Source organism: Penicillium rubens, assembly GCF_028828025.1.
Source record: "Penicillium rubens strain IBT 27055 chromosome Unknown utg000001l_segment0_segment0, whole genome shotgun sequence".
NCBI classification, from domain to species: domain Eukaryota; kingdom Fungi; phylum Ascomycota; class Eurotiomycetes; order Eurotiales; family Aspergillaceae; genus Penicillium; species Penicillium rubens.
The window spans coordinates 270,355-282,781 of record NW_026890599.1 but is presented as its reverse complement, the minus strand read 5'-3'; the positions used below and the strand labels follow the sequence as shown (position 1 = coordinate 282,781).

Genomic DNA, 12,427 nt, shown 5'->3' with positions numbered 1-12,427 from the left:
CTCATTTCATCTATATGTAATATCAATTACCGTGGCTTCGCTCACTCAGAATCGTCTTGTACTTTCTCCTCTCCAGAACCCCATGAGTTCACCGGTCTCCCTTGTCCAATCTCGGACACCATCCACCAAGGCCTTGGCCATTCCCTTGTTCTTGGACTTGCCATCAGAGGGACCTAGGCCAGTGGGTTTGGCACGTTCCCCGGTGGCATACTCAGAGCCCATGCTTGGCAACACATTTTCCCCCGCACTCAAGCTAACAAACAGAGCGAATGGAACGAGCCAGACGCACAGGCCAAAGTATGAAGCCACTTCGGAGAAAGAAGGCATCTCATCGTAATTGACTCCATACGGCTGACGCCAGTTGTTCGACGTAGGCAAAGGCTTCGAGAAATGGCGGAACCATAGCCAGTGGTTGAGACCAACTAGAAGGCAGGAGAGGATGAAAAGAGGGTCGGATAGTTTCACGATGGGGAATCGGCGCAGATTGCTGGCGTAGACCATGTGCGAAGCAATGCTCAGCAGAGACAATGACACAGGGAAACGGTCAATTATCATAAGCAGAACTTGTATCCCGGCGATGCCGTAGATCAGACGGGTCAACAGACGGCGGGCAAGAACCGTGTGTTCTTCCACAAGCTCAGATAGATAGTATAGTCCCGAAGCTGGGGTTTTAAAAGTCAGCCTTTTTCCTTTCCCGTGAGGATCCCATGTCGCTCCATACCTATGGACAAGGTGAGAAAGGCAAACCCGACAACCACCCCGAAATAACCGACTAGCGGTAGAATCCACATGATTTCCGGTGAAGACAGAGCTTTGGAACAACGGTAGTGTTGAAAAGTAATGCAAGAGGCAATCAGCCTCAGAGAGAGAGAGATTCAAGATGCAATCGGAGAACGTGGACGTTTTGGGGTACAGATGCCTCAGGCAGCACCACCAAAAATAATTTAATGAATTTCCAAACTTCAACTTACGCAACTTGCACATTCAATACCACACACCATGTCGCGCCCTGAAGATATCCTGTATGCCAGTCTGACCCTACTCCAGTGATCTTGAAGAAGAAACAAAAAAGAACTAATCTCCCCATCTTGAAAACTCCAGCCCTCCGGACCTGTTCTATAACGACAATGAATCGCGAAAGTATACAAAGTCCTCGCGAATCCGCAACATCCAAGCCAACATGACCAGTCGCGCACTGGAACTCCTCGACCTAAAATCCCCATCCTTCATCCTCGATCTCGGCTGCGGCTCCGGTCTCTCCGGCGAAATGCTCTCCGAAGTGACCCCCGAAGAAGGCGGCCCACACACCTGGATCGGCATGGACATCTCACCCAGCATGCTGGACGTGGCTTTACAACGCGAAGTGGAAGGCGATCTATTCCTCGCAGACATCGGACAGGGCGTCCCCTTCCGACCGGGCACATTCGACGCCGCAATCAGCATCAGTGCAATCCAGTGGCTGTGCAATGCGGAAACTAGCGATGTCACTGCTGAAGGTCGGCTGCGACGCTTCTTCGAAGGTCTGTATGCCAGCCTTCGTCGTGGTGGTCGTGCGGTGTGTCAGTTCTACCCGAAAAATGATGTCCAGCGGAGTATGATCAGTGGTGCTGCTATCAAAGCGGGCTTTGGTGCCGGTATCCTTGAAGATGATCCGGGGACTAAGAGCAGCAAGTTGTATCTGGTTCTCACGGTCGGTGGTGGTGGTCTTACTGGTGATATTACTGGTGTTGTGAATGGCATGGATGATGTCAGTGTCTTGGATGCTCGGAGGAAGGCTGCGGAGATCAATAATGCTCGTGGGCCCCCGAGGAAGGGAGATAAGGCTTGGATTTTGCACAAGAAGGAGCAGATGGCGAAGAAGGGCAAGGTCGTCAAGGCTAGCTCGAAATACACTGGCCGCAAACGACGAATCGCTTTCTGATTGAACTGCTTTTTGTCTTTGGTGGATTCAATCAAGAGAAACAAAAAAAGGAGAAAAGCCTGGATGGAAAGAGTGTTCAAGTCTTTCTCCCTCAAGTATGTACCTTGCACATTCTGTCTGTGTATGTGCATTCCCTTGGGCGTTATCCATGCGCCTGGGTCGGAATTTGGTCACATAGTCTTGTTGGGGGATGCTCATGGATCAGCTACATGTTCGACTCGGATCAAGTTAGTTGATGAGATGTCTATTAGAGACCTCGCAACGGGTTGGAGGATTGGGAGGTTGAGCTCTTTACCATCTGGGCACCGTGATATGAAGTTGGCCCGTTGAAGACACATGGCCTCGATGTTTATACCCAACTACTAATGCAATGAATGTCCACGTTATGATCACAAAAGAAAAAATGTCTATTGCTATAACTTGCGGGGAACGTTTCGAGCTAAATTGAAAAGATAATACATCAAATGAGGACCTCGCCGACCAATTCAGGTGCAGAACACCAAGAATCAGCAGGCATCCTCAATCGTAGCGGTAGGTATATTGGAGCGCGCGGGATTCCAAAATTTACAGAGACGCCTCCATCTTGTCCAAAACAGCCCGGGTGAACTCGTGAGTGGTAGCCTGACCACCCATATCGCGGGTCATAGTGCGGCTAAAAGGAGTTAGCATGGTCATTTTTCACAACGGTATTAGTGTCCACTCACCCTTCACCGATAACATCGTAGACAGCCTTGGAAATGCGGTTGGCGTGGTCATCGAGACCAAGGTGGCGCAGGAGCATGGAGCCAGACAGGATCATAGCACTGGGGTTAGCCTGGTCCTTGCCCTTGATGTCAAGACCGACGTGACGGCAACCAGGCTCGAAGACAGCAACGTCACGGCCCATGTTGCAACCGGGAACAAGACCAGGTCCTCCAACGAGGGCAGCACCCACGTTGGACAGAATGCCACCGTAAAGGTTAGGCATGACCATAACGTCGAACTGCTGGGGGCGGGAGACGGCCTGCATGGAAGCGTTGTCCACAATCATGTCGTTCACCTCCAGGGTGGGGTAGTCCTCAGCGACCTTGTGGAATGTGCTGCGGAAGAGACCATCGGCCAACTTCATGATGTTGGCCTTGTGAATGCAGGTAACCTTCTTGCGGTTGTTGGCAAGGGCGAAGCTGAAAGCGAACTTGGCGATACGCTCGGACTTGGCGCGGGTGATGATCTTCAGGGACTCGACAACACCGTTGACGGACTGGTGCTCGAGGCCGGAGTACTCTCCCTCGGTGTTCTCACGGATGATGCAGAGGTCGACATTCTTGTGGCGAGTCTCGTAGCCGGGGATGTTCTTGATCAGAGAGATGGAGGCGTAGATGTCCAGCTCCTGACGCAGGGCAACGTTGAAGGATTGGTGGCCCGAGCGCTCAATAGGAGTGTGGAGGATACCCTTCAGACCGAGCTTGTTGCGCTTCAGGGAAGCCAGGGACTCGCGGAAAAGCTCCTCGGAGTGCTTGTTACCGGCGTCAACACCGCTAACATCGACCTGCTCCCACTCAATGGGAACGTTATCGGCCTTGAAGATGGTCTTGACCGATTCGGCGACCTCAGCACCGATACCGTCACCTTGTCGGATGTTAGTCCAGAGCATGCGCCATACAAGCAGAGAAGGCGCAAAATATGAGAAGCATACCAGGGATGAGGGTCACAGTGTACTTGCCACCATACTTGGTGGGCTTGAAGATGTCCGACTGAACACTGGCAAAGGCTGCGCAAATTCGTTAGCGGGGGGTGTTGAATTCGAGGCAGGAGAGATCAATGGGCGTACTTCTGGCGGGAATAGAGCGACCGAGAGACGAAGCTGCGGAAGCGCTGCGGAGCAGAGTCTATAGAGAGCAAGGACAGATTAGCGAAAGCCCCCAACTCCCAACTGCATTGGAAAGGATTGAAGTCACGGGAGACGCGGAAACACGGGAAAAAGCAAAAAAGAAAAATGGAAAGACTTACCCGGGCAGGCTGTGCCGTTCTGGAGAACATTTTGGAAGATTTAAACAAAGGGGAAGAATCACGAATCACCAAAAGGGAGAGGGGGGTTGGGAGAAAGGGAATGAAAACGGGAAAAAAAGGCTCCGGATGGGCTCGGCGAGCGAGTTCTGGTTAGCGCCGGCCCGATCTTATCTCTGAGGTCTCTGAGGGTCTCTTGAGGTGCCTCCGTTCAACTTCCAAACAATGAGACAATGAAACTTACATTCTTATTCATTTTACCCCTCGGAAACTACATTTCTTTCGTCAATTCTTATTCATATCCTCTTCGGGTCCTCGAATATGTCATACCCCGGAGATCGTGGTCAAATCGACCAAAGAAATATATCTACCATCTTGACTAATATACTCCAGCTCAATTAACTTGGTTTATTAGCCGACTTGTCCGTCAAAGCATTCGACAGGATGGCTTGCCCTAGACCCTCTCTATACGAGACCTGAGGTCCTTATTGGAGTGGCACACTGACGTCGGTCAATAAGATTCCTATTGAGAACTGCCGATCTCGAGCAGTACCTTTATTCAGGCTGATGTCGACAAAGAACACTATTCAGAACCCTATACAGAACCACATGCCTCTATTCAGAGCAACCAGTTCTTCGAGCTCATGTCCAACCATGCTCTTCTCAATGAACGAGTCCATTGAACAAGCGATGAGCGATGATACTGATCTTCACGAATATATAAACCTCGTTGCAGTTCGCTGTCTCAATTTCTTTTCTCCAGACATCTCCATCATCGAGCTTTCTCAGTATCTGTCCTTCAATCTTCAAACCAACTTGCCAATTTCAAACCCCCGGTTTCTCCTCCAACCATCAAGATGAAGTTCACCTCCGTCGTCGTCGCCGTTATCGCCGCTGGCACCGTCCAGGCCGCGGCTCTTGCTCCCAGCGAGACCCTCCCCAAGTGGTGTGGCCACATTGGCCAGGGCTGCAAGCGAACCACCGATGCCTCCCTCGACGTCAAGCGCTCTGCTGATGCTCTCGCCGAGGCCATGGCCGGAGGCTTGCCCCTTGTCCTTCAGAAGTGGTGTGGCCACATCGGTCAGGGTTGCTACAAGGCCAAGCGTGCCGCCGATGCCGTCGATGAGGTCAAGCGTACCAGCGATGCTCTCGCTCGTGCCTTCGCTGCTCTCGAGGAAGAGGATGACGAGTAAAGGTATGCTACCGTTTGATCTATCCTATGCATGGAATCAATCGACTGACTTTTCCCAGTGTCTCCTTTACTTTGAGCACCGTGGTGTTGCGTGTATCGATAGAGATTGCTCGGTAGCTCCCTTTTCAATTACCGGTATGCACGACACCATCGGCTACTTTTTCGATATGAAGCTTATGGAAGCATGGTTGGATATGATGGATTGCTTTACGAGAATGCCAATGGCTAACACTCTTTTGTCTTCACCGTTAATCATGGCATGGATTTTTGATTTAAACTAGCATTGAATTGTGGGGGTTGATGGATCATTCCCAGAGAAATACGTATCTAGAATCAAAGAATTCCATCCCCTTTTGACACAATATTTCGATTCAGAATCCCCAAAAGATAATTTGTTTCAGTCAGTCTAGGTAGCGCTAAATTCGGCTTTCATTTGGGACATCTCTTTAGATATTCCTTAAGCTGAGGGGGGAGCCTTTGGAATATAGTTGGTATGTATTCTTTATACTAGTCGAGGCATATAGAGGCACGGGAAAGACAAGAACAAGAATAATAGAAATATATACAATGAATTCGTCCCGATAGACATAATATGACACTACCAGTGGTATACACCACAGCTAGGGTAATATCGTCTCATCTCTTCAAATGCGCCATAGTTTGATTCCATCGGACCAGCTTTTGTCAGCTCCCACCATTGCGGACCTTGATACACCGGGTCCTTTGAGCCAACGTAGGTTTCACCAGTGGTGGGCTCTTTCGGGATATGAGAGGCTCGATCAGCAACATTCTCGTAGCCAGATACCATGTACGGCTCAGCATCAACATAGGCATTCATATCCCCACTGTCATCCATGGCAGAATCCTGCATAGCAAAGTCCGCAGCAGGGGCACTGGCTTCCTTTCCAAGTTGCGAGTAGAGCTGCCATGTTTGGAGCAACCGTTCTTTCTGCTCTGCATCGGCGTTTTCAAAGAGCGCAATCTGCTGCGAAGTAAGGGCACTTGGATCAAGACCGTGATGTCTCAGGAGATCAATGCTTGAAGGTTGGTTTGTTTGCTGGGCAACTCTGTGGGCCGAGTGATGGTAGTGTTGGGTAATGCTGTATGCAATTTCTGGCACTTGAGATGGTACGGTGGTTTCTCTAGGAGTAGGATGCAGCTGCGTCATACTCATTTGCGTATCAAACAGAGCGGAAAGTTCGTCTTGTACTTTCGAGTCGCTTTCGGATGCAGACATGCCGCACTATATATAGGCTCCTGGTCAGGTTCCTTGGAACAACACGATGAGAACGAGCATAATCTACCTGTTTACAGTGAGGGTTCTCGATGAAAGCTGCAAGTGCATTTGAGATATCGGAGACGTGCCCGCACTGCGGGCACTGATGTAGTATCGAGGAAGACATGGAGGGGTCGATTTCTGTATAGATCAACAATATCAACAATATCGAATAAATGGAGAACGTCGAAACCCGATTCGAATGTTTGTTCCCTGTAAAACTGGATATGAGAAGAAAGTTATGAAGTTGTGTCTTTTATTTGGATCGAGGGGCAAAGATGCCCAAGTTCTTGTTCGGTTGGGCTGCGGTCCCGAGTGGCCACTAGGAGATGTTTAAAATGATATACTGCGTATTATGTCTATGATATACCCATTAATGAGCCCATAATATGCTATAGTGTGTTTATGGTGTCCACAATATACCCAATACCACAAGATACGAAAAGAGTACCTGGCAAGTGGGTAGAGAAGAGATACAAATCGAAGTACCGATTAGGTATCTCGCGGTCATGTGATTGGAAGCTCTGCCAGGCAACCCCGTGACGCGACAGCGTCACTGCTTAGCCTAGGAACCTACGTTATCATCCCCAGAGCTTCCAACCTCACCCTACCTATCCACACTCCCCCTCCAAACCGGCCATTCTCTTCCCTTATCTGTCCAATATACAGATTAACTCTTTCGATCGGCCCACGGTGACGTCTGTTGTTCTTGAACCTCACCGCATCGCATCCTCACCAAGACCATGGTCAGTCAGCTTCGGATCTACACAATGTGTTATGTTGTATCCCAATCAAGCTAACAGGATGATTCTTTAGACGTCAATTGGCACAGGCTACGATCTCTCCAACTCGGTGTTCTCGCCAGACGGCCGGAATTTCCAGGTACCCAAACACATCCCAGCTCATGAATGAGCCATATCCAGCTTCACGCTGCTGACCATACCATCTAGGTCGAGTATGCTGTCAAGGCAGTTGAGAACGGAGGCACCGCTGTCGGCATCAGATGCAAGGATGGTGTAGTGCTGGCAGTGGAGAAGATCATCACGAGCAAACTCCTAAAGCCAGGCGCGAACAAGAGAATCGCGACAGTCGATCGCCATGTTGGAATTGTGAGACCCCGTTTCCCTTGCCCTATCACTTCCCAACGCAATGCGTTTTCATCGAAACCATGCTGTCGTGGAAGGCTTCGAAATACCCCGTTGCTAATCTGGCTTCTTTCTATGCAGGTATCCGCTGGACTCGTCCCCGACGGTCGTCACTTCGTTTCCAGAGCTAGAGATGAGGCTTCCTCCTGGAGAAGCACATACAAAGGCCCCATTCCGACTTCTGCAATTGCCAATCGCTTGGGTGGGTACGTGCAGGCGTATACGCTCTACTCCAGCGTACGGCCCTTCGGTGTAACTGCTATTGTTGGTGGGTGGGATACCGAGGCGGAGCTTCCAGTTGATGGACAGGTTGGCAATGGACCCAAGTCCGGCTCTGGTGGAAAGGTTGAGGGTGCCAAGGCTGGAGGTCCTGGTCTATACATGATTGAGCCTAGTGGATTGTATTGGGTACGTTGTGACTTGTCTGCGTGTGGGTGTGAGTGGATAGATATGCTGACAAGAATGGTGTAGGGCTACTACGGTGCTGCTACTGGCAAGGGACGACAGGCCGCCAAGGCTGAACTCGAGAAACTAGACCTCAGCTCGGGAAATCTGTCTTTGGCAGATGGTGTGAAGGAAGCTGCTCGCATTATCTACGTTGCTCATGAGGACAGCAAGGACAAGGAATTCGAGCTCGAGATGACGTGGATCAGCTCGGTCGATGGACCTACCAAGGGCCGCCACGAGGAAGTGCCCAAGGAAATCCTTGAGGAAGCAGAGAAAGCAGCAAAGCGAGCTCTGGAAGGGGACGATGAAGAAGAGGAGGATAAGGGTGAAGGCGAACAGATGGAAGAGTGAACATGTAATAGATTATGCTCCCAAAGAATTATGGTTCTGTGAAGGTGTTTCCTTTCTTACTCCAACGAAAAGATAATCTACCAAGGACCAAGTTGTTTAAGTACCAAAAAGCCACACCAAACATGTTAGAGGGTTCCGTCGTAGCCCTCAAAAGATCCAATAGATATGTGCCAAGTTATCGCAAGAATTACAAAATCTTGCCCTCAGCCCAATCCCTCCTCTTAAGACCCAGCTCCACAGCAGCACTTCCCCAGTCCTCACCGTGGTTGTGCATCCCACTATTTCCAAGACCAGCCCGTTCCAAGCCCTGTTCTTCCGTGAGAACAGTGAGCAACCCAAAGATGACCGGAACGCCCGCATCAAGCTGGACACGCATGAGTCCGTGGCTGACCGCGTCAGCGATGTATTCAAAGTGCATAGTAGCGCCCTTGATGAGGACGCCAATGGCAATGATAGCGTCGAAGGGTTTCTTCGGGCTTGCGGCGTTGGCAGAGCCGGTCACTTCGGCGGTGGGCGAGGACAGGAGGTCTGTGGCACTGATGCCTTGGACGGAGGAGTTGGCCTGGAGCTGGGAGGCGGCGTAGAGGCTGCGAGGTGGTGTTAGTTAAAGCTACATATGTATGGATATAGATACAGTACACAGTATACAGTACGTGTGTACACGGTATGTAGTATATAGTATGTGGTATGGCATGTGTGATATCATCCCCGCACTCACCGTTGCACTGCGAGAGGCAGCTCGTAGCTGCCGGGAACTGTCTGGACTGTGATGTTCTCCTCCAGCACGCCGGCTGCTAGGAGGTTCTTCTTCGCTCCTGCTACCAGTTGGTCGATGATCACTGTGTTCCATCTGGCGTGCACAATCGCGACGCGGAGTCCAGAGCCTGTTGTCGAATCGGTATTAGCTGGGGCGTCTCTCCAAGGGCTGTTGTTTGCCTTTACCATCGTGGGTCTGGGCAGCGCCGGGGCCTTTGATAGTAGTCATTTTGTTAAGACTTGATTGGTCCGAGAAAAGGAAGATGATGTTGTTTCCTTGGGGGTTGGGAGAATTGAACCTGACACAAGTGTTTATGAATCGGAAGAGCTCGAGGGGTGAAATCCCTCGGTCCCGCATTTGGTGGGGGGCGGAATGTCATCACCCACGGCAATTAAGCGCCAATGGGATGGAGCGGTCAATTTGGTTTATACAACATACAAGGACACAGACTCTTAATGGTAAACAATACTAGTATAGTAGGCAGTGGGATCGTAAAAGGGTATTTTTTCTTAAAAAAATAAAATAACATGAGATTCCATTGTCCCGAAGCTGAAAACACCTAAAGATAAGAAGATGACTGGATCATAAGAATCATCTAACCTCGCCCTAAAGAAACATTTACTCGACAGTGACCGACTTGGCCAGGTTACGAGGGAAATCGACATTCAGTCCCTCGGCAACGGCAAGCCAGTAAGAGATCAGCTGCAATGGGATCACATTGAGCAGACCCTGGAGACAATCCACGGTCTTGGGCACGTTGATCTTCTCGGTCAGGGCGGATGAGAACTCGGGGTCATCGTGGTTGCAGATGACAATGGGGCGACCACCACGAGCAATGACTTGCTGGTAGGCGTTCAAGGACTTGGTGAACAGGTTGTCACGGGTGAGAATCATAATAATGGGAAGGTTCTCGTCAACAAGAGCCAACACACCGTGCTTCAGTTCGCCGGACATGACGGCTTCGCAGTGGAGGTATGAGATTTCCTTGATCTTCAGGGCGCCCTCAAGGGCAGTGGGGAATTGAGCTCCACGGCCCAAGAGCAGCAAGCTCTTCTGGTCCTTGAAGAACTTGGCACACAGATCCTTGATGGGATCGTTGAGCTTCAAGATCTGCTTGAACTGCTCGGAGATCTGACCAAGGCCCTCCATGATCTCCTCACGTCTCTCCTGCTTGGAGGCACGATCCTCACTCAGCGACAAAGCGAACATGACCATAGCCACAAACTGAGAAGTGTATGCCTTGGTTGATGCCACACCGATCTCGGGACCAGCGTTAATGTGCACACCGCAGTGGGTGAGGAGAGAGATGGAGGATCCGACAACGTTGACACAGCCAACGGTCAGGGCGCCACGTTCCAGACAGTAGCGAAGAGCCATCAGGGAGTCAGCGGTCTCTCCAGACTGAGAGACAAACACGCAGGTGTCGTCACGGAACACTGGGGCCTGTCGGTCAAGGAAGTCGGAGGCGAGCTCGACTGCGATAGGAATCTCAGTGAGCTCTTCGAAGATACCACGCACAGCCATGCATGAGTGGTAGCTGGTACCACAGGCAATGAAGATGATTCGGCGGCAGCGACGGATAGTCGAGATGTACTGACGGAGACCACCGAGGGTGACCTTCTTGTTGGCCACATCCAGACGACCTCTCATGGTGTTGACGACAGACTCGGGCTGCTCGAAGATTTCCTTCTGCATGAAGTGGTCGAACTTGCCCTTCATGATCTCCTGCAACTCAAGTTCAATAGTCTGGATGGCACGGACGTTGGAGGTGCCATCATCCTTTGTCAGACGGTGGATGTTGAGCTGTCCCTCGTGGATGTGGGCGATATCGTCATCCTCCAGGTAGAGCACCTTCTTGGTGTGCTCGATAATGGCAGATGGGTCAGAAGACAGGAAGAACTCGACGGGCTGGGGGATGCCATCGTCGGACAGGAATGCGCGAGACTGGGAGCGGTGCAGCAGCGACTTGTCGGGAGGGGCGAGGAGGCTAGTGGCAGACTTCTTGGCTGCCGCATTCTGGGAGGCCTGCTCCGCGGAAAGGACACCATCTTCGGAATATTCAACATCCACGAAATCCACCTTCATCTTCTTGGAGGTCTTCACACCGATAACCAGGGGAGAACCCTTACGGGCCGCAATAACCTCATGGGGGTAGTGGACCGACTTGAGGAGCAAACCAAAGGCACCCTCAAGCTCTTTGATGACGGCCTTGGCGAGGACTGTGAATTCGATATCGGGGTGTTGGTCGTAGAGGTACTTGGCGAGCTTGGCGATGCACTCGGTATCGGTCTCGGTCTCGAAGCGGAAGCCCTTGCTCTCCAGCAGAGCCTTCAATTCCTTATAGTTGGTGATGATACCATTGTGAACGACGGAGAACTCCCAGTTGGCATCGGAACTATCACAAAACCATATTAGCTTCCCAATCTCTCCCAATGGTCCGGATGTTTCTTTGTACGGAGTTTGGGGGACTTACCGGTGGGGGTGGCAGTTTTGGCGGGAGGGGGTACCGTGGGTAGCCCAACGGGTGTGAGAGATACCGGCATGAGACTCAAAGGTCTTGGTCATGTCATATGAGCTCTGGTCGATGAGTTCCTTCAACTTGGCCACCTTGCCAACTTCCTTGAATGCGCAGACTTCATTCTTCTTGTTGCCATCCACGGCCATACCAGCCGAGTCGTAGCCACGGTACTCCAATCTGGAGAGGCCTGGAAATAACGGTGAGCAAAAAAGGTTAAAATCACAGGGCAACTTTCAACCACTCACCATTAAGCAGTGTGTCAATGATGAACCGACGGTCCTTCTCCACGAGGTAGTTGATGTAACCGAAGATTCCACTGGGCAGACTTGTGAGTATTCATCACCATTGAGGAAGGTAGAGCAGAGCATACCACATGATGGGCAAAAACGAGAGTTGAATGCAAAGATGGGGGTATTGAGAGAATAAAGATTGTAAAGGGATGTAAAGAGGATTAAACGAAGGCAGAGAGAGAGAGAGAGGGGAAATATAGAAAGAAGCAGGAACCTTGGAAAGGCACAGGTGTTTCGTATTTATAGAGGGGGAAAGCAGGAAAGCAAGAAAGCAAGAAGGGGGAGGGGCGAATTATTATTAGCTCCTTCACTTTGTGCAAGCTTGTACCCAATGAGGGGGATGCTCGGACCAATTTTTGGTTGTTAGGGGAATCGAATGTCTCACTTGGCACTTCTATTATTTCTACACATACAGAGTACATACAGAGTACATACATGTTCATTCTTCTTTTTTTTAAAAAAAAAAAAAAAAAAAGATATAGAAAAATAATCAAATTAAAATTAAATGTTATGAATAGTATCTACATAGTATCTACATAGTGTC

At 50.4% G+C, this 12,427-nt stretch overlaps 8 protein-coding genes across 8 annotated transcripts; 3 read left to right on the top strand and 5 right to left on the bottom strand.

The window, feature by feature from the left end:
- Window positions 1–45: 45 nt before the first annotated feature.
- Window positions 46–791, bottom strand: N7525_000120 (uncharacterized protein; the record flags this gene model as incomplete). The annotated part of the gene is made up of 2 exons (XM_002560067.1): window positions 46–662; window positions 722–791. The coding sequence occupies 2 exons, from the start codon at window positions 789–791 to the stop codon at window positions 46–48; spliced, it is 687 nt and encodes a 228-aa protein (XP_002560113.1).
- Window positions 792–999: 208 nt separating this feature from the next.
- Window positions 1,000–1,921, top strand: N7525_000119 (18S rRNA methyltransferase BUD23; the record flags this gene model as incomplete). The annotated part of the gene is made up of 2 exons (XM_002560066.1): window positions 1,000–1,022; window positions 1,102–1,921. The coding sequence occupies 2 exons, from the start codon at window positions 1,000–1,002 to the stop codon at window positions 1,919–1,921; spliced, it is 843 nt and encodes a 280-aa protein (XP_002560112.1).
- Window positions 1,922–2,485: 564 nt separating this feature from the next.
- On the bottom strand, window positions 2,486–3,940 carry N7525_000118 (isocitrate dehydrogenase (NAD(+)) IDH1; the record flags this gene model as incomplete). Its single annotated transcript, XM_002560065.1, has 5 exons — window positions 2,486–2,573; window positions 2,626–3,529; window positions 3,597–3,671; window positions 3,732–3,789; window positions 3,911–3,940. The coding sequence occupies 5 exons, from the start codon at window positions 3,938–3,940 to the stop codon at window positions 2,486–2,488; spliced, it is 1,155 nt and encodes a 384-aa protein (XP_002560111.1).
- An 824-nt stretch (window positions 3,941–4,764) lies between these two features.
- N7525_000117 (mating alpha-pheromone PpgA) lies at window positions 4,765–5,100 on the top strand (the record flags this gene model as incomplete). The annotated part of the gene is made up of 1 exon (XM_002560064.1): window positions 4,765–5,100. The coding sequence occupies one exon, from the start codon at window positions 4,765–4,767 to the stop codon at window positions 5,098–5,100; it is 336 nt and encodes a 111-aa protein (XP_002560110.1).
- Window positions 5,101–5,697: 597 nt separating this feature from the next.
- Window positions 5,698–6,502, bottom strand: N7525_000116 (uncharacterized protein; the record flags this gene model as incomplete). Its single annotated transcript, XM_002560063.1, has 2 exons — window positions 5,698–6,342; window positions 6,404–6,502. 2 exons carry the CDS (start codon window positions 6,500–6,502, stop codon window positions 5,698–5,700), a joined length of 744 nt encoding a protein of 247 aa, XP_002560109.1.
- Window positions 6,503–7,118: 616 nt separating this feature from the next.
- Window positions 7,119–8,318, top strand: N7525_000115 (proteasome core particle subunit alpha 7; the record flags this gene model as incomplete). The annotated part of the gene is made up of 5 exons (XM_061211475.1): window positions 7,119–7,121; window positions 7,192–7,257; window positions 7,326–7,484; window positions 7,602–7,928; window positions 7,992–8,318. The coding sequence occupies 5 exons, from the start codon at window positions 7,119–7,121 to the stop codon at window positions 8,316–8,318; spliced, it is 882 nt and encodes a 293-aa protein (XP_061070701.1).
- Window positions 8,319–8,505: 187 nt separating this feature from the next.
- Window positions 8,506–9,303, bottom strand: N7525_000114 (lumazine synthase RIB4; the record flags this gene model as incomplete). Its single annotated transcript, XM_061211474.1, has 3 exons — window positions 8,506–8,905; window positions 9,037–9,202; window positions 9,261–9,303. The coding sequence occupies 3 exons, from the start codon at window positions 9,301–9,303 to the stop codon at window positions 8,506–8,508; spliced, it is 609 nt and encodes a 202-aa protein (XP_061070700.1).
- Window positions 9,304–9,693: 390 nt separating this feature from the next.
- Window positions 9,694–11,968, bottom strand: gfa1 (glutamine--fructose-6-phosphate transaminase (isomerizing) GFA1; the record flags this gene model as incomplete). Its single annotated transcript, XM_002560060.2, has 4 exons — window positions 9,694–11,470; window positions 11,549–11,780; window positions 11,839–11,909; window positions 11,964–11,968. 4 exons carry the CDS (start codon window positions 11,966–11,968, stop codon window positions 9,694–9,696), a joined length of 2,085 nt encoding a protein of 694 aa, XP_002560106.1.
- Window positions 11,969–12,427: the final 459 nt, after the last annotated feature.